The sequence below is a fragment of the Rattus rattus genome, chromosome X (genome assembly GCF_011064425.1).
Source record: "Rattus rattus isolate New Zealand chromosome X, Rrattus_CSIRO_v1, whole genome shotgun sequence".
Taxonomy (NCBI): Eukaryota; Metazoa; Chordata; class Mammalia; order Rodentia; family Muridae; genus Rattus; species Rattus rattus.
In genome coordinates, this window is record NC_046172.1 from 51,494,360 (window position 1) to 51,513,169 (window position 18,810).

General features: G+C 48.8%; 2 protein-coding genes across 2 annotated transcripts; both read left to right on the plus strand.

The window, feature by feature from the left end:
- The first annotated feature begins 9,191 nt into the window (after positions 1-9,191).
- Positions 9,192-12,077, plus strand: LOC116887892 (collagen alpha-1(III) chain-like). Its single transcript, XM_032889370.1, has 4 exons — positions 9,192-9,241; positions 9,343-9,459; positions 9,776-11,210; positions 11,292-12,077. Exons 1-4 carry the CDS (start codon positions 9,192-9,194, stop codon positions 12,075-12,077), a joined length of 2,388 nt encoding a protein of 795 aa, XP_032745261.1.
- A 363-nt stretch (positions 12,078-12,440) lies between these two features.
- On the plus strand, positions 12,441-16,488 carry LOC116887893 (transcription factor SPT20 homolog). Its single transcript, XM_032889371.1, has 4 exons — positions 12,441-12,894; positions 13,015-13,673; positions 14,423-14,704; positions 16,288-16,488. Exons 1-4 carry the CDS (start codon positions 12,441-12,443, stop codon positions 16,486-16,488), a joined length of 1,596 nt encoding a protein of 531 aa, XP_032745262.1.
- Positions 16,489-18,810: the final 2,322 nt, after the last annotated feature.

Genomic DNA, 18,810 nt, shown 5'->3' on the forward strand with positions numbered 1-18,810 from the left:
CCCCATTCCCTCTGCCTTGCTAAAACCTCTTCTATATTCCTGAAGCTAACCATGAAAGTTATTTGGACACTTCTTTCTCCTGAGGCTGCCTACTAAGGTCCAGCTATCAAAGTATTGATAGCCCAGCAATCAAAACCCCCCTTTGGCTCACCTAATTAACCTGCCCAATCAAAATTAAACACCTCATCCTGACATGGAGTTTTCCTCTTTTACCTTTATAAACCACCGTTTTCCTATGGGCCATGTCTGTTTCCTCTCTATCCAGAGGCAGTCCTTTATCCCTCTGGGACAAATATCTCTTACCCCTTTCCCTTGTTCCTGTCTTCCGGTCTTCTTCCTCCTTACCCTTTATCTCCTATCTTTGTCTATTATTTCCTGCTCTTTGTGCCTCTGGGGCAAGTTAATCTCCTTTGTGCCAAGAACTTGGTCTTGGGGGGTGGGTCTGAGCCCACACCAGTCCTTTTATTAAGTATAATTTCAATTTTCTAAATCACATGGGATAGTTCTTGTGAAAACATGTACTATATAGGCTGCCTTAAGCATTAAAGTATGGTGACTAATGAAAAGGGCTTTAAGGGTTTCCAGTCGCTGTTGAAACTTTTGTGAGTGGTGGCATGGACTAAGGCATGAAGGTGTCAGATCTTGTAAGAATCTCTTATATCCTGTACGACATATAAATTGTAAATGAAACCAACTATTAAGTCCCCCTTCTCTCTTTAGATTTATTTATTGTATATTTATTTTCTAATATAGGCTCTTACTTAGCAGTCCCAGGCTGGCCTTGAATTTGTGGCAATTCGCCTTCCTCTGCCCCCTAGTGGTTGAGATTATAAGTGCTGCAACATCCTACTCTATACCTTTAATTAATTATGTTCCTCTTAGACCATTTGGGCTACTGACTACCCAGTGCAGAACAGAAATGTATAAGGGTTGTGGTAACTAGGAAGTTGAGGATCTGGAGCTTGCAGATTCAGGTCTGAGAAAGCTTCCTTGCTCATAGATAGTCTCTCTTTGTGTCTTGACATGGCAGACAGAGAAAGAACTCTTCAGGATTTCTTTAATAAGGACAGTAAACCATTGATTAGGGCTCTACCCATGTGGCCTAACCACACCCCAAAAGTCTGCTTCCTAACACTACACTGGTGGCTAAGATTTCGATAGATATTTTGGAAGGACACACAGTCCAGATCGATGCTGACTTTGTTTGCTATGGATTCTGAGCTTAAGTGCTCTCTTCATTTATGTCTCATAGATATGAATGGATACATTTTTGAAATGCTTATTATCTTGAAATTTTCTTCTCTTTTGTGTGTTTCGAGGGTCCACTAATTGAGGTTCTCATGGACTGGAAGCCTCACTGGAGTAAAGCACTTAACTTTGGGAGTAAGTAGAAATGGGAGATGGGGGTGAGGTAGAGGACATACAACAGCTGTGCTTCCTAATATTCCTGTTAGAATAGCTACAATTTTTTAAATATGAATGTTACAAGCTGTGAACAGACACCATGACCAAGGCAGTTCTTATAAAAAGAAAGCATTTAACTGGGGACCTGCTTCTAGCTTCAGAGGGTTAATCTGTGGTCATCATGTGGGAAGCAGACAGACGCAGTGCCGGAGCAGTAGCTGACAGCTTTACATCCTGATCAATAATTAGCAGACAGAGAAAGAGACACTATCCTGGTGTAGGTTTTTGAAATCTCAAAGCCACCCCTAATGACACACCTCCTGCAACAAGACCATACCTTTTAATCTTTTCTATTAGTGGAGACCAAGCATTCAAACATATGAGCCTATGGGGAGCTATTCTCATTCAAGCTGCCATATTCCACTCTGCTCCCATAGGCTTGTAGTCAGACCGTAGTGCAAAATGCATTAAGTCTAACTTTAAAAGTCCCCATAGTCTTTCATTCTCAACACTGTTCAAAGTCCATGCCTCTTCTGAGACTCAAAGGCAATTCTTAACAGTAACCTCATGTAAAATCAAAGGCAAAAAGCAGATCATTCATACATCCAACATACTGTGCACAGAATAGACGTTACCATTCCACGAGGGAGGAATGGGAGCAGAGTGAGGAAATAATAGACTCAACCAAGACTGAAATCCATCAGGGTGAACTCAATCCTGTATTCCTCTGTCTGACGGCAAAGGATTTAGATAGCTCTTCCCGTTTGGTTTTGCTGACTGCTAACACACTTCTTTATCTCGATTCCACTCCATGTCGGCAGCTCTTCTGGGTTCTACAGCTCTGGCATCTCAAACATCTTGGGGTGGCCAAGGCAACCCAGGCTTCATCCTCACAGCCCCACACAATGGCCTCTCTGGGCCTCAGGCAGAGACACCCGTACTACACACCTGGCCTCACTGGCTTTCCTTAAACTCGGAGGAAGATTCCATAACCTCGTTCTTTTTTTTTTTTTTTTTGGTTCTTTTTTTTTTGAGCTGGGGATCGAACCCAGGGCCTTATGCTTCCTAGGCAGCGCTCTACCACTGAGCTAAATCCCCAACCCTCGTTTCTTATATTCTCGACTGTAAACAGAACCACGTGGTCAAAACTCTCAAGTTCTTCTGCTTGCAGGGGCTGAAACCTGGCTCTGTCCTTTAATTACATTTGCATACATTTTCAATTTTTGTTTGGGCCTGGGACATCCTTTATCCCTTTCCCTTCATAGGTCGCAGGATTAGCTGGATGGGGTCTTGCCCTAAGGCTACCACTCCATTTATTTCATTCAGCATCGGGCTACTTTCAAAGCTTCTCATCTGCTTGAGCACAGGGCTTAGCTCCAATATTTCATTTCTGGGTTCTCGTTTTCTCCTTAAACTGTACATTTTGTACTTCTCTTTTGCCCTGCTCACTCCTTTTCATTGTAGGTCTGCAGAAGAGTGGCGCTTATAACCATGTGAAACAGTCAATCACGAGGCTGTCTTGACAGCTCCTTTGCCCAAACTCTTCAATATAGCTTCCAGAAGACTTTTAGGACAAGGACAGCAACATTCTTTGCCAAAACATCACAAAAATGGTCTCTAGGCCAGCTAATAATATTTTTCTTCTTTGAATACTCTTGAGCTGGGCTGTACAGTTCACAGCCCCCTCAGTACCACTGTCTTCCATGCTCCTACTAGGATGCCATTAATTCCCGCTAAAAGTGTACAACTGATTTTCTACTTCAAAGTCCCAAAGTCTTCTTTATTCTTCCAACAAACAGCATGGTCAGGCCTATTAGAACAATATCCCAGTGCCTGGTACCAACTTCTGCCTTAGCCAGTGTTCTATTGCTGTGAAGAGACGCCATGACTCAGGAAACCCTTCTAAGAGAAAGCATTTAATTGAGGGCTTGCTTACAGCTTTAGAGGGTTAGTCCATGATTACCATGACAGGAAGCATGGATACAGGCAGGCAAGCAGGCAAGCAGGCATACAGGCAAAGAGAATGAGAGAGACTATCTGGCATGGGCTTTTGAAACTTCAAAGTCCAACCTCAGTGACGCATCTCCTTTAACAAAGATACACCTCCTAATCTTTCTCAAACAGTTCTACTAACTGGGGGCCAAGCAGGCAAACATGTGAGCTTATGGGGGTCATTCTCATTTAAGCCACCACAGAAGCCTAAAACCTTCAATGGGTCATTTTAGTTTAAGGAGAAGGACAAAGTCTACTCAGAGGAGTCACACCAAAACGAATTCCCAGCAGGGATCTCCGGGCCATTGCTATTTCCTTCTTGAGAGATCCTGCTTTTGCTGGCCTTTGTACTGGTTTCCTTTCCAGCGTCTCTGTCAACGCCTCTGCCCTCAAGTTACACATTACACTTTGTTTCCCTTCCCTGTATGTCTACCAAAGACAGGGATGAGTCCACAATGGAAGATGAGATTGTATAAACTGAGACTTAGACATGAACTGTGATGAGCTGTTCTTTAGTTCCACCCAGCTTTGTAGAATGACAGTGGTTACCAGTCACAGAGAGCTAACCATTCTGCCTGCTTAGATTACTTAGTTCTGAGTCTGCTATCATCTCTGTTTTGCAGGAGAGGAAATTGACTCAGAAAAGCTGTAAAGTTCAGCAAAGCTCTCAGAATTACAGGAATGTAAAACAGGTTTGTCTACTTTCAGAGCCTGAGTCCCTGTCACAACAGTCTTCTTTTTATGTTTGTTTTGTATCTTTCAAAGACATTGTACCCCTCACTGATTTGTTTCTAACATTTGTGATCCCCCAAACAAGGTATCTTATCGAATCAAATAAAGTTGATGATACTAGGCATTCTGGAAAAACTGAGCCCTATCAGTTTCAATCATATCAGACAACGAAGTAGCCCTCACTTACTAGACAGGTATAGTCTAGTAGAGGCAGAAGCAAGTGTAGATTCAGTGAACTGTGGGTGGCAGGATACAGGCTGCTCCCACCTCTCAGCGCCACCTCATATAAACTGTGCATTTATTCATCAGTTGCTATGATTTGAGTGTTTCACACCCTCCAAACTTCATGGGATGAAACCTGCTCCTCGGGGGATAGTATTAAGCTATGAGGTTTTGCGGAGGTGCTTAGCTCATGAGGGCATCATATTAGCGATCAGGATTATTGCCCCTCAGAAAGAGGATCTTGTTTGCCCTTTCTGCCTTGGGAAGGCATAGCTAATAGACTCCAGAACTGTGAGAAATAAAGATTGCTTATAAAAGAACTCGTGGTAGGCATTTTTTTTTTTTTTTGGTCAGAGTAGCCTGAATGGATTAAGAAACCAGTGCTGCTATAGCAAATTACCACAAATTACCACAAATGTAGTGACTTAAACCAAAACAAATTGATTATTTCCAGTTATGGAGATTACAGTCTGAAATAGATCTCACTAATCAAAACACAACGGCGTTGACAAGGCTTCATTCTGTCCTGGATGTGCTAGAGGAGAATCTGTTTAGACTTGACAGCATTTAGAGGCCATCTGCACTCCTTGACCTATGGCCTCGCCTTCCATTTTCAAAGCCAGCAGTGTAGCCACCTCAAATGTCTTTTTTTTTTCTCTCTCTCTCTCACACTCTCTCTCCTCTCTCTCTCTTTCCTCCTCCCTCTCCCTCTTCCCTCCTCCCCCTCCCTCCCCCCCTCTCTAAAATAAGGGCTCTCATGAGTTCATTTAGTCAACCCCCCAAAAAATCAGGGATAGTTTTATGTCAACTTAACACAAGCTAGGGAAATTTTGGCACAGGGAACCTCAACTGAGAAAATGTCTGACCCGAATGGCCTCTGGGCAAGCATGTGGTGCACTTTTTGGTTGGGGACTGGTGTGGGAGGGCCCAGATCATTGTGGGCAGGGCTACCTCTGGGCTGGTGGTCCTGAGTTGTGCAACGAATGAAGTAGGCTGTACAAGCCAGAGGAGCAAGCCAGCAAGCAGCATTCCTTCATGGCCTCTGTATAAACTCCTGACTTCAGGTTCTTGCTCTGTCTCCCTCACTGTTGGACTGTGACCTGAGAGTTGTAAACTGAAGGAAACCCTTTCCTCCCCCAAGTTGCTTTTGGCCATGATGTCTTATCACAGCAGTAGATAACTGCTGATTAACTAAGAAATCCTCATCGTAAGTCTCATACTTATTCATGTCTAACCCATGGAAAGGTGTTCTGGGTAGTTTTATGTCAACTTGATACTAAACTAAGATCATCTAAGAGGAGGGAGTTTCAATTGAGAAAATGTCTCCATAAGATTCAGCTGTAACACAGGCTAGAGCTAGGCCTCCCCGCACATATGTAGTAGATGTGTAGCTTGGTCTTCATGTGGGTTCCCAACAACTGAACAGGAGCTGTCCCTATAGCTCTTGCCTGCCTGTGAATCCTGTTCCCCTAACTGGGCCGCCTTGTCTGGCCTCAGTGAGAGAGGATGTGCTTTCAGAGACTTGATGTGTGGGTGGTGGTGGTGGTGATGGTGGATAATATGGGGGTTGGTACTCTCCCTTCTCAGAGGAGAAGGGGAGGAGGAATGGGGAAGATCTGTGTGAGAGGGCCCTGGGAGTACAGCAGGACTGATATTATGATATAAAGTGAGTAAAAACAAATTAATGAAAAAAACTAAAATAAAAAATTTAGCTGTAAGGCTTACTTAATTAGTGATTGACATGGTGGGGGCTGGCCCATTGTGTGTGTGTGTGTGTGTGTGTGTGTGTGTGTGTGTGTGTGTGTGTGTGTGTGCCACAAGACGCCTTGCCATCCTGGGGGCAGACTGAGCAAGTCATAAGGAGCAAAACAGTAAGCAGCACCCCTCCATGGCCTCTCCATCAGCTCCTGTCCTCAGGTACCTGCCCTGTTCAAGTTCCTGTTCTGACTTCCTTTAATGATGAACAGCAATATGGAGTGTAAGTCAAATAAACCTTTCCTCTCAAGTTGATTTTTGGTCATGATATTTCTTTTTGACAATATAATCTAATTTTGTTTTTTTTTTTTTTTTTTTTTTCTTTTTTTCAGAGCTGGGGACCGAACCCAGGGCTTTGCGCTTGCTAGGCAAGCGCTCTACCACTGAACTAAATCCCCATTCATCCCAACCAACAGTCCCCACCTTCCTCCTCCAGCCCCTTCCCTCTCCACCAGATCCACTCCTCCTTCATTTCTGTTCAGCAAAGAGCACTGGTCATGGTATTTCATCACAGCAATAGTAAGTCTAACTAAGGCAGACAGTTATATATTCACAGGTTTTGAGGATTAGAAGGTAGATAGATGTCTTTGAGGATCATGATTCTGTTTCTCATGGGATTTTGCTCATATGAAAGTCATTGTGCTATGCTCTAGATAACGAGTACTGAACAAAAAAATAGCACTCCTTGTTCTGCTCAAAGTATAATAGATACCACTGTGCTCTGTTTTTCAGTTTTGACCGCTCCTCTACATAAAGAGTTATATGTGACAACAATATCAGAAGTCACTTTATCCCTTGAGCTTGCAACTTTCCTGTCAAATGTGGCTCTTTTCTTGCTTTCAACTCTGATAATCAGTTTTCACATCCTGTTCAATCAGCTCAAGGAAGGATTCAAGTACTTCCTTCACATGATCTCTACCACTGACCTCATCAGTTGCCACTGGAATATTGTAATCTTTTCCTGTTTCCTGCCATGGATCACACTCCACTTCGGTCGTTGTCCTCTTCATTTCTAGAGTTCCCATGCTGAGTCTCTCACTCTCTGCACATTGCCCAGTTGTGGGCTTTTGTATTAGTTCTCATCTACTCCAAAAGAAGCCTCTCTGGTGAGGGTTGATACTGACACACACAGTCATTTGGTTGCTATGTTTCCTTAGCAGAATAACAGTACTGGGCTTTCCCTTGAGCCCATGACCTACCTAGTCTCAGACTCTTGGCTTCATTGACTATGTCAAGTATGGTTTCTATCTGATAGAACAGGCCTTTACAGTTATTTGTCTTCCCTCCTATTTCTGCCATTATCCTGCTTTCCCATGCTCCTTGCTCAGTTAATCCCCATGTTCTAGTTTCCCCTTTATCTTTTTATAATACTATATTATATTTCTTCTTCCTTGGGAGACTGCACCCTACCCCATTGTCCCGTACTAGCTGCCTAACCTCTGTGGTTATTTGGATTAAAAATGCATGTCTAAAGCTTAAAAGTACCATCCACATATAAGAAAAAACATTCAATATTTGTCTTTTTGGGACTGGGTTACCTCACTCAGGATGATTGTTTCTAAGTCCATCCATTTATTTCATGAAAACTTCATATCTTCATTTTAAACGGCTGAATAATATTCCACTGTGTAAATGTACCACATTTTCTTTATTCAGTCATCATTTGGTGGACATCTGCACTGTTTCCAATTTCTGAATATTATGAACAGAGTAGCAATGAACATGGATGAGCAAGCGTCTCTGTAATAGGATACAGAGTCCTTTGTGTATATGCCCAGAGTGGTATAGCTGGAAATTATGCTAAGTCAATTTTCAGCTTTTCAAGGATTTCCATAGTGGCAGTACCAGTTTGTACTCCCACCAGCAATGAATAAGTATTCCCTGTCTCTGTCTCCTCACCATCATGTGCTGTCATTTGATCTTGATCATTCTGACTGGGTGAAGTAGAATCTTAAAGTAATATTAATTTACTTTTTTTTAAAATACATTTTACGCTTATATAATTTCTCTGATGGCAAAGGATGTTGAGCACTTTTAAAATGTTTTCTATGTATTTGCATTCCCTCTTTTGGGAATTTTTGTTCTGTACCATAACCCAATTTTAATTGGATTATTTTCTTAATATTTTATTTTGAAGCTTTTTTGGTATATTATAGGCACCAATCTTCGGTGGTATAAACAGCAACATTTATCTTCAGCCATAAAAAATCCAGTTAATTGATAAATATTTTTAAGATTCCAAAAAATTTTTAATAAAAGAGCTCCAGTCCTGACTGTATGATTTTTATAAAAAACATTTATACAAAGCCATCTGTACTTTAGGAATCTCAGGAATTTATCTTGGATTCTTGTCATTATATGTCTTTATTATATGTGAATATGCATCATTGCTCTATGTAAATTGAAACATTAGATAATCTTTCAAATACCTGTCCAAAAAGACTGGCAACAATGGGACTAGAAAGGAATTAGAAAACAAAAGCCAATAAATAGTCAAAGAATCATACTACTTCAAATCCTTCATCAAAAAAAAAAGAAAGAAAGAAAGAAAAGAAAGAAAAGCTGAAATGCATAAAGAAACTCAAAATAGGTGGCTATGAATAGGAATGTCATGTTATGCGTTCAACTATATAAAAACCATGGGGTGGGAGCTAACCGGAGAAAATAATGAAGCATTGCATACAGCATCCCTGTGATTGTAAGGGCTCCCAAAGTGGACTTTCTCGGATGAGCCGAAATTGTGAGGGGTACCAGGTGCAACTGAAACATCTGCCGCAAGAGATGGTTCAATTTCTTTATGTTTTTATTTTAAAGCAGGGTCTCATTATGTAGCCCTGGTTGTCCTGGGCTTCCACTTGGCAGACCAGGCTGGCTTCAAAATTACAGAGAGCTACCTGCCTCTGCCCCGAGTGCTGGGATTAGTGCCGTGCGCATCAAAACAGCTCGCTATATATCAGTTCTTAACGGCCCTATTAAGACTTGGCAAAGGTCTGTGGCCTTTATGGCAGTTGTGGCCCAGATAAAATTGGTGGCTATTTGATCTTAATCAAAAGGTCGGTGGTGGTGGTTGCCCCGTCGAGCGGCGGATGAGGCGCGAGGCCTACCGGCTCTTGGGGCAGTGGTGTACTTCCGTGGGGTATGCATACCTCCAGCGGAAGTGTACCCCCCCTCCCGCCCCCCACTGGAAAGGAAGTGGGACTTTGACGTGTGACCCTGACATGTGACCCTGCTTTGCAGTCAGGAGCTTGAAGTTTGGGCCGTTGGCTCAGTCGGCTGGCAGCCGTTGGCCCGCATAGACGTTCCTGTTCACTTCGCTGTGGAGGACTCAGCGAGCAGCGGCAGTTATACCTACAGGTACCGGTTTATTTTAGAAATTCTTAAGAAATTAACGTCTTTTTCAGTTTCTTGAGCGGTTTTAAATCTCTGTAAGGTGGAGGGCTTGAGGTGGGGGACTTTGTGGTATCTACCTGACCCTGGCCGTGAACTAACGGTCGCCAGCCTAGGTCTCTAGAATTGTTACCACAGCTGCTTAGACTGGGCGCGAGGCCTACGGGCTCTTGGGGAAGGGTGAACATCGAGCGGCGGACGGGGCGCGAGGCCTACGGGCTCCTGGGGAAGGGTGAACATCGAGCGGCGGACGGGGCGCGAGGCCTACCGGCTCCTGGGGAAGGGTGAGCATCGAGCGGCGGACGGGGCGCGAGGCCTACGGGCTCCTGGGGAAGGGTGGGCATCGAGCGGCGGACGGGCGCGAGGCTCACCGGCTCCTGGGGCGGGTGGGCATCGAAGCGTTGACGGGGCGAGGCTCACCGGCTCCAGGGGCGGTGGGTATCGAAGCGGCGGACGGGGCGGAGGCCTACTGGCTCCTGGGGAAGGGTGGGCATCGAGCGGCGGACGGGGCGCGAGGCCTACCGGCTCCTGGGGCGGGGTGGGCATCGAGCGGCGGACGGGGCGCGAGGCCTACGGGCTCCTGGGGCGGGGTGGGCATCGAGCGGCGGACGGGGCGCGAGGCCTACGGGCTCCTGGGGAAGGGTGGGCATCGAGCGGCGGACGGGGCGCGAGGCCTACCGGCTCCAGGGGCGGGGTGGGCATCGAGCGGCGGACGGGGCGCGAGGCCTACGGGCTCCTGGGGAAGGGTGGGCATCGAGCGGCAGACGGGGCGCGAGGCCTACCGGCTCCTGGGGCGGGGCATCGGCGCGGACGGGCGCGAGGGCTCACCGGCTCCTGGGGAAGGGGTGGGCATCGAAGGCGGACGGGCGCGAGCCTACGGGCTCCAGGGGCGGGACGAGCGCGGACGGGCGCCGAGGCCTACACGGGCTCCTGGGGAAGGGGGGCATCGAGCGGCAGACGGGCGCGAGGCCCACCGCCCTGGGGCGGGTGGGCATCGAAGCGGGCGGACGGGCGCCGAGGCTCACGGGCTCCTGGGGCGGTGGCATCGAAGCGGGCGGACGGCGCGGGGCTCACCGCTCCTGGGGAAGGGGTGGGCATCGAGGGCGGACGGGGCGCGAGGTCTACCAGCCCTGGGGAAGGTGAACATCGAAGCGGCGGACGGGCGCGAGGCCTGGGCTCCTGGGGAAGGTGGGCATCGAGCGGCGGACGGGGCGCGAGGGCTCACCGCCCAGGGGCGGGTGGGCATCATGGACGGGCGGCCGGGCCCACTGCCCTGGGGCGGGTGGGATCGCTATGACGGGCGCCGAGGCTCACGGGCTCCTGGGGAAAAGGTGAACATCGAGCGGGCGGACGGGGCGGAGGGCCCACCGGTCCCTGGGAAGGGTGAGAGCATCGAGCGGGCGGACGGGCGCGAGGCTCACGGCTCCTGGGGAAGGTGGCAACGAGCGGGCGGATTTGAGCGAGGCCCACGGGCAAATCCAGGGGCGGGGGCATCGACGCGGACGGGCGTGAGGCCCACCGCTCCTGGGGGCGGGTGGGCATCGAAGCGGGCGGACGGGGCGCCAGGCCCACGGGCTCCAGGGGCGGGGGGCATGTGGCCGCCCGGACCCGGGGCGAGGCCTACCGCCCTGGGGCGGGTGTGGGCATCGAGGCGGGCGGACGGGCGCGAGGGGCCTACCGGCCTCCTGGGCGAGGTGGGCATCGAGCCGGCGGATCGGGCGCGAGGCCCACGGGGCCCTGGGGAAAGGTGAACATCGAAGCGGCCAGGACGGGCGGAGGGCCTTACCGCCCTGGGGAAGGGTGGAGCATCGAGCGCGGACGGGCCGAGGCCTACGGGCCTGGGGCGGTGGGCATCGAGCGGCGGACGGGGCGCCGAGGCCTACGGCTCCAGGGGCGGGGTGGGCATCGAGGGCGGACGGGGCGTGGAGGCCCTACCGCCCGGGGAAGGGGTGGGCATCGAGCGCGGACGGGCGCTGAGGCTACGGGCCAGGGGCGGTGGTATCGAGCGGCGGACGGGCGCTGAGGCCACGGGCTCCTGGGGCGGGTGGGCATCGAAGCGGGCGGACGGGGCGCGAGGCCACGGGCCTGGGGCGGTGGGCATCGAAGCGCGGACGCTGAGGGCCGCACCCGGCTCCAGGGGCGGGGTGGGCATTGAGCGGCGGACGGGCGCGAGGCCTACGGGTTCTGGGGAAGGGGTGGCATCGAGCGTAGCGGACGGGCGCGAGGGCCACTGCCCTGGGGCGGGTGGGTATCGAAGCGGGCGGACGGGCGCGAGGCTCACCGGCTCCTGGGGCGGGGGCATCGAGCGGGCGGACGGGCGCGAGGCCACGGGCCCTGGGGCGGGTGGGCATCAGGCGGATTTGGGCACAGGCCCACGGGCTCCTGGGGAAGGGTGGGCATCGAGCTGGCGGATCGGGCGCGAGGCCACTGCCCAGGGGCGGGTGGGATCGAGCTGGATTTGGCGCGAGGCCTACTTAGCTCTTGGAGCACAGTGGACACGAGCTGGACAGCGAGGCCTACCCCGCCTGGGGCACATACAGTGGGCATTGAGCTGTGGATGGGGAGTGAGGCCTACTGGCTCTTAGGGCTGGTGGGCATCAAACATGGATCGGGCACCCCAGGCCTCACAGGCTCTTAGGGTGGGGTGGGTACCAAGCAGAGGTCAGGTTTGAGGCTTACCGGCCTTGGGTCACAGAGGCATCGAGCCGCGGGATCGGGCGCCAAGCCTACCAGCTCATGGGCGGAGGGGTATAGGCCGGTGGACATGGCTTAATGCTCACAGGCTCTTGGTGCAGGCAGGCTATTAGGCTGGGAGGTGGCTTTCTTGGTGTCCACATTAAAGTTATGATGAGGTTATAAACTGAAGGGCTTATAATGGCTGTTATTTCCACCTCTTTGCTAACAGGGCCTGTTTTTCTTTTCATTCAGGGCCCTGACTGCGTGTTAAGATGGAACAGCATCTAGCTGAGGCTTTGGAGCAGACAGATGATATTATTGAGACTGTCCAGCAGGAGCCTCCTCCAGCCAGACCCGTGCCTAGTGGGGAAAAATCTCTTCATGAAAAACTGTATGACATTTATGTTGAGGAATGTGAAAAAGAGGCAGAGGTAGAGGGCCTTAGAAGCAATGTCAACTTGCTAGAGAAGCTTCTGAGGAGAGAGGCGTTGCCATGTTTAGTGGTCAATCTGTACCCAGAAAATCAGGGCTATTCTCTCATGCTGAAGGACAAAGAGGGAGTTCTTATTGAGCCCTTTCCAGTGCCTTATTTAGGACAGAAACTACTTGAATACTTGGATGCTGAAGAGTTACCTTCTTTTCTGATTGATGTCCTGGAAAAGTCTCCTGTGAATGTTTTTCACCATGGGTGTGTCATAGCAGAAATCAGAGACTACAGGCAATGCAGTGACATCCACCCCCCTAGGGAGCTTAGTGCAGAGCCTGCTGTGTCATCTGATGTGTCCTCTGCTGCATCATCTGCTGAGACATCTGCTGAGTTGTCTGCTGAGTCATCTGCTGTGTCAGCTGATGTGTCCTCTGCTTCCTCGACTCCTGCTTACCAAACTCGACACATTCTCTTACGTCCCACGATGCAGAGTCTAGTAAGCGATGTAGAGTCCATTACAAGTGATAACCGTCAGTGGACTGAGGAAGAAAAACTTGAGCTTGAGAGTCAACTGATTTTAGCTACAGCAGAGCCACTGTGTCTGGATCCCTCTGTTGCTGTTGCCTGCACAGCCAACAGACTGCTGTTTAATCAGCAGAAGATGATGACAGACTCTATGAGACAATGCTTTACGAGTCACGAGTGGCCCTATCTAGAACTGGAGGAAGAACAATATATATGTACAACTCCTCCTGATGCTTCAACAATGGTTGCTTGCAGAAAACAAGCAGAAACAAAACAAGGTGACCAATATGATCTGAAGATTGCTGAAGCAGAAAAGTGTGTAGACACGTGGAAGCAGAGACCCTGTGAACTGGAGGCCTCCAGAGAAGTGGATGTGAATAAATATGCTAGAGGGAAGCAAATGGCGCCCTGTGATGATGCAGAATCAACAGCCTGGCCACTTCCTGAGGTAAATGATTATCCATTTGTGTGTGAAGAGGGCAGTCAGCCGTGGGAACCTAAGCCTAGTACAAGTACAGCACAGTCCCTTAGTGACCCATTTTTCTCTCCTGAAGTAAGGCTACCAACAGAGGGTAGATGTGATAGCCAGATGTATCTTCCCCAGGTTGCCCCAAGTGATCATTCAGACGGTTCTGTAGCTGGGGAAAGGATTGAGCCTGGGAAGGCAATGGGTGTAGGCCAGGAGTCTGTCCAGAGCACAGCTGAATGTCTAGGCAAAATACTGCAGGGGTCTACTGACTCCATCCATCTTGGTCAGCCCTCCCTAGGGAAGAAGGCCACATCCCAATCAGTGTCATCTCCAGCCGTGGAGACAAGAATTAAGTCCCCAGCTCCATTGCTCACACAACCCTCCACCTCAGGACAGGGCTCTTCAGCAGTCAGTTCTTCCTCAGTATCAGTCAGAGGTAGGAAGCTTCCAAGACTTGCTCCTTCTCCCAAATCAGTTGGCCAGGCTCAGCAAACCCTTTGGGGAGTGAGCACTGTTAATACCCTGCCTTCAGCAGCCCAGTCCTCTGCCCGCTCAACAGGGAGCAGTCCAGCCATCCAAGGCCCCAGCAGTGGCACTGGCCAAAACGTTATCAATTTGCTTGGCCTAGCACAAAGAGCCCCTGTTTTGATGAATAGTCCATCCCGGGTGTTGAGCTTCCCCACTGGTGCCCGAGCATCTACAGAAACCTCTTCTAGAGGCTTTCTGCCTCCCAGAAGCCAGATGCTCAGTACCCAGACTAGAACACCACAGCGCTCAGTGCAGACATCAGTGAAATTAATTGTAAAAAATACCTCAGGTCCTGTAACTGTTAGGCTTCCACCAGGCTCTGTCATTTTGCACCCAGAGTTACAAGCACAGCGGCAGCAGCCATGGCCGCAGCTACAGCAACCACAGCAGCAGCCATGGCCGCAGCTACAGCAACCACAGCAGCAGCCGTGGCCACAGACACAGCAACCACAGCAGCAGCCGTGGCCACAGACACAGCAACCACAGCAGCAGCCGTGGCCACAGACACAGCAACCACAGCAGCAGCCGTGGCCACAGCCACAGCAACCACAGCAGCAGCCGTGGTTGCAGCAGCCGCGGCCACAGCAGTATGTACAACCAGAGCTGCAGAGGCAGAAGCAGTTAGAGCCATTGTATGTATTGATTCCAAAACAGCATCAGCCACCTAGGGCTCCTGTCCCTCCACGACCAGTGCCACCAGCTTGCCCCCAGAGGTCTAACATTCAGCAGTTGGCACTGTCAGCTCAGCAAAGCAGTCTCCTTAACCTTGCTGAGGCTGGGAGGGTTCGTCAGCCTCAGGCAACTGTGGTATGTCAGCTAGGCTCCACTCAGCAGAGTCATGGGCATAATCTTCCTTCACAGAGCTTCCAGTACCCTGCTGCCCGGGTACAACAGCTGCAGGCTAGAGGCCAGAATGTGCAGCTGAGATTCATGCCACGTAGAGTGGCTATGCCCAGAGCAGCCATTCAGCAAACTCATCAAGGAAACACAGGTGGCCAGTACAGAGGTACAGGGAGGGGAGAACCACCAACTGCCCCAGACTCTTAAGTCTTGCCTTAGTCTCCCTCTCTCAAAATATGCACTAGTGTTGAGCTAAATCAGTTTTCAGTTTTTACTTCATATTTTTGGTGTTTTCAATGTGCCAAGGTTTTATAGCTAAAAGCACAATACTATATAGTTTTACATAGAACTCAGAAGGGGACTTTTTAAACTAGTGCTATTTTACTTGCTATTTTACTAGTGCTATTTTTGTTGTTGATAAAGTCAAGTTTATTGTAATGTCCTGATGTATATCTACATCTAAACTAGGTTAATTTTAGTTTTTTTCAGACTGACAGTTCTCTAATTATTAAAATTGCAACAGTACACTTTAATAATTTGGAGGCTTATTTGTAAATGGTGATTAAAAACATGCATTTTGCTGTTTTAACTATTTTTTTTGAGGGATCAAGGGAGGAGCACATCTTCCTCAATGACTTTTTTTTTTTGAGACAGGGTTTCTCACAGTAGCTGTGACTGCCCTGGAACTCACTTCATAGATCAGGCTGACCTCAAACTCACAGAGATCCACCTGCAGCCCCTGCCTCCTGACTGCTGGGATTAAATGTGGGTACTACCAACACTTGACCTGTTTTAATGAGTTTAAGGATGCAGCTCAGTATATTAGTAAGTACAATCCCATTGTAGTGCAAAAACATTCTAGAACCTTTTTGTTTTGGGGGATTGAAACTACACCTGTTAACCATCAATTCCCCATTTGCTATCCCCACCCTTTGCTTCCCGAACCCTTCTACTTTTGGCACAATGTCACCAAGATTCATATTGTTGTGCCTTGTGATAGAAGGTCATAGCTTTGTAAAAACTCATTTCCCTGTCTTAAATACATAAGAACTTGACTTGTGAACCAGGAGAAATCTTTCAAGAGAACTTGGTTGGTATTTCTTTAGATTCAAAGGCTTGAGTGCAGTGTCTGAAATGTGATTGATGTGAATGCACTATGAAAAACTAATATATTTTTTGTTTGATTTTGGAGACAGGGTTTTTCTAGGTAGCTCTGGTTGTCATGAACTCACTGTGTAGGCCAGGGTGGCCCGAAACTCACAGATGTCCACCTGCCTCTGTCTCCAGAGTGCTGATGGTAAAGGTGTGAACCACCACCTGGCCTGATTAGGGTTGTCACACTGAAATTGAGGACAGCCGAGGCCTGCAGTCCTGTGCAAGAGAGCCCATGGCAGCCTTGTCTGATGAGCATCCCAGCCCTCGGAAGGTTTGCCCTGCAGCCAGTGCTCTGGCAGACCCCAGCTCCCCTCCAGACCCTACCACTGGCCTGGAAAAGGCCATCTGGGCTGGCTCGCTGTGGCTCTCCTTGTGAAGCCACTTACATGTTTTAGAACATTCTAGGTCAATGGCACGGAGGAAATAAGCCAGCACTTAGAACTCGGTCTTGCAGACTGGTTCTTCAGTGCCCACAGCTGTCTGAGGCTGTTAAGTGGGCTCTCCTCCTCCTCCGCCCCCATCCCCACCCCGTTTACTCCTCATCAATTGTTCCACACTCCCTGCCTGCTCACCCCATCTCAGTGTCCTTGTTTCAGTGGACTGGGCTGCTCTGCCCTTAGAGGGTTGAGGTTTATCAGTTCTGTAACAAACATCTGTCCACATGAAGGTGCAGTTCCTTAGCATTCATGACATTGGCAATGCTGTGCAGCCAGCCCTCTGTGTGTTTCCAAAACATGCCCAGCACTTCAAAGAAGTCCTGGACCCATTAAGCACTAAGCAGGAAGCCATCCTCCCCCTCCCCCGTCCCCTCCCCCTCTGCCAGCCACTGGCAACCACCGATTTGCTTTGTGTCCCTATGAATTGAATTATTCCCAGTGTGTATATATATATTAGTTGAATTTTACAGTGTTTTAGATATACAACTTTGTACCTTTTGAGTCTGCCTTTTTGCCTGGAAGGGCTTAATGTTCATTCATGCTGTACTGTGTAGAACTTCCATCCTCAGTCCCTTGTCTGGATATGGCCTGATCTGTTTCTCCATGTCTGGGCTGTTGCTGCCTTTTGGCTGTTGTGTGTGGTGGTGCTGCCTCAGTCATGGACAGGCGCTATTTTACTGCTTGGGTCTTGTTCTTTTGTAACTCTGAAGGATAACCTGCCTACATGAAATTTGCCTCTGTAAGCAAGTGCAAGTGTGTGTTTGTTTGCCTTTTTTTTTTTTAAGAAGAAATGGAAACTTGGTCTGTCAGTTCTGAAAGAGGTTAGCAAAGGGACAGGTGACTGTGATCGTCACCGGCATAAACCCTTACTGAGGTCCTGCTTGTGCTCTTCAACAAAGATCTGACCACCTTCGAGCACGCTGGTCACGTTTGCCACCAGAGAGACATCGAGCTGGTGGGAGCATCCTGGACATTGCTGGGAGCAGGTGCCTGTCCTTGGAAGAAGTGAACTGGTCCAGTGAGCAGTTGCAAAGAACTTAAGCTCAGCCTTCAGAGTCAAGCAGATCTGACCTCAGTGCGCTGCCAGTTTTGCTGTCCTTCCTCCTTTAGCTCTGTAAGTGGTCCATTCAGGTACAATAAGCAGAATGGTTTGCTCCAGTGATGTACCCTTCCTTTTCAGACAGACAAATAAATTCACCTTTGTTTCCAGTTACCGTTTAGTGGCATCTGTTTTTTTTTTTTTCCTGGAATTAGCTCTACCTGGTTATGGTTTTGATTGAGAATATTAGGTGATTACATTTTGTGACTTGATTTTAGTGTCATGAGAATCTGGAGCCCCCTTTCCCCCTTTTGGTGATCCTAGATGTCCTGAAGCTCACTATGTTCAAGGCTGACCTCGAATTCACTGAAATATGCCTCCCTCTGCCTCCAGAGTCCTTAAAGTAAAGGTATATGCCACCCAGCACACCTAGCTTTTCCTTCCTAAGGTGGATTCTTACTCATTCAAAATTTCTCTCCTTCCCTCTCTCCTTCCCTCCCCCTTTCTTTCTTTCTCTCTCTTTCTTCCTTCCTTCCTTCCTTCCTTGTGGGGTGTGTACATGTATGTAAGTTTAGGTATGTCTTGTGTGGTGTGTACATGTATGTAAGTTTAGGTATGTCTTGTGTGGTGTGTACATGTCTGTAAGTTTAGGTATGTCTTGTGTGGTGTGTACATGTATGTAAGTATAGGTATGTCTTGTGTGGTGTGTACATGTATGTAAGTATAGGTATGTCTTGTGTGGTGTGTACATGTATGTAAGTTTAGGTGTGTCTTGTACTTGTGAGACAGTCTCTCTTGCTGTTTCTGCTGCTATGCTCTATAATCCAGGAGAGGTTGCTCCTGAGCTCCAAGGTGATTCTCCTGTTTCCAATTCTCATCTTATTACAAAGCACTGGGATTATAGCTGTTGGCCACAACATATGGATTTTTATGAGCATTATGGGAATTGAACTTGCTTTGTCATGCATGCGTGGCTAGCCCTTTTACCCCCTTAGGCATCTCTTTGACCTCATTAGATCCTGCTTTAAAAATTACGGTAGATGCTGCCATGTGGCAGCCAGTGGGCAGAAGACACTCAGAGGCAATCCCTGCTTCATGTGGTGTGGTGAAGAGGTGGGAAAGAAAGAAAAAGCAGAAGCGTTTTGGGCCCTGTGTCGAGAGGAGGAACTGGAAACTTGAGGGTGACGAAGAACAGTCTGATGTGTGTAGCCTTCACTGCCAC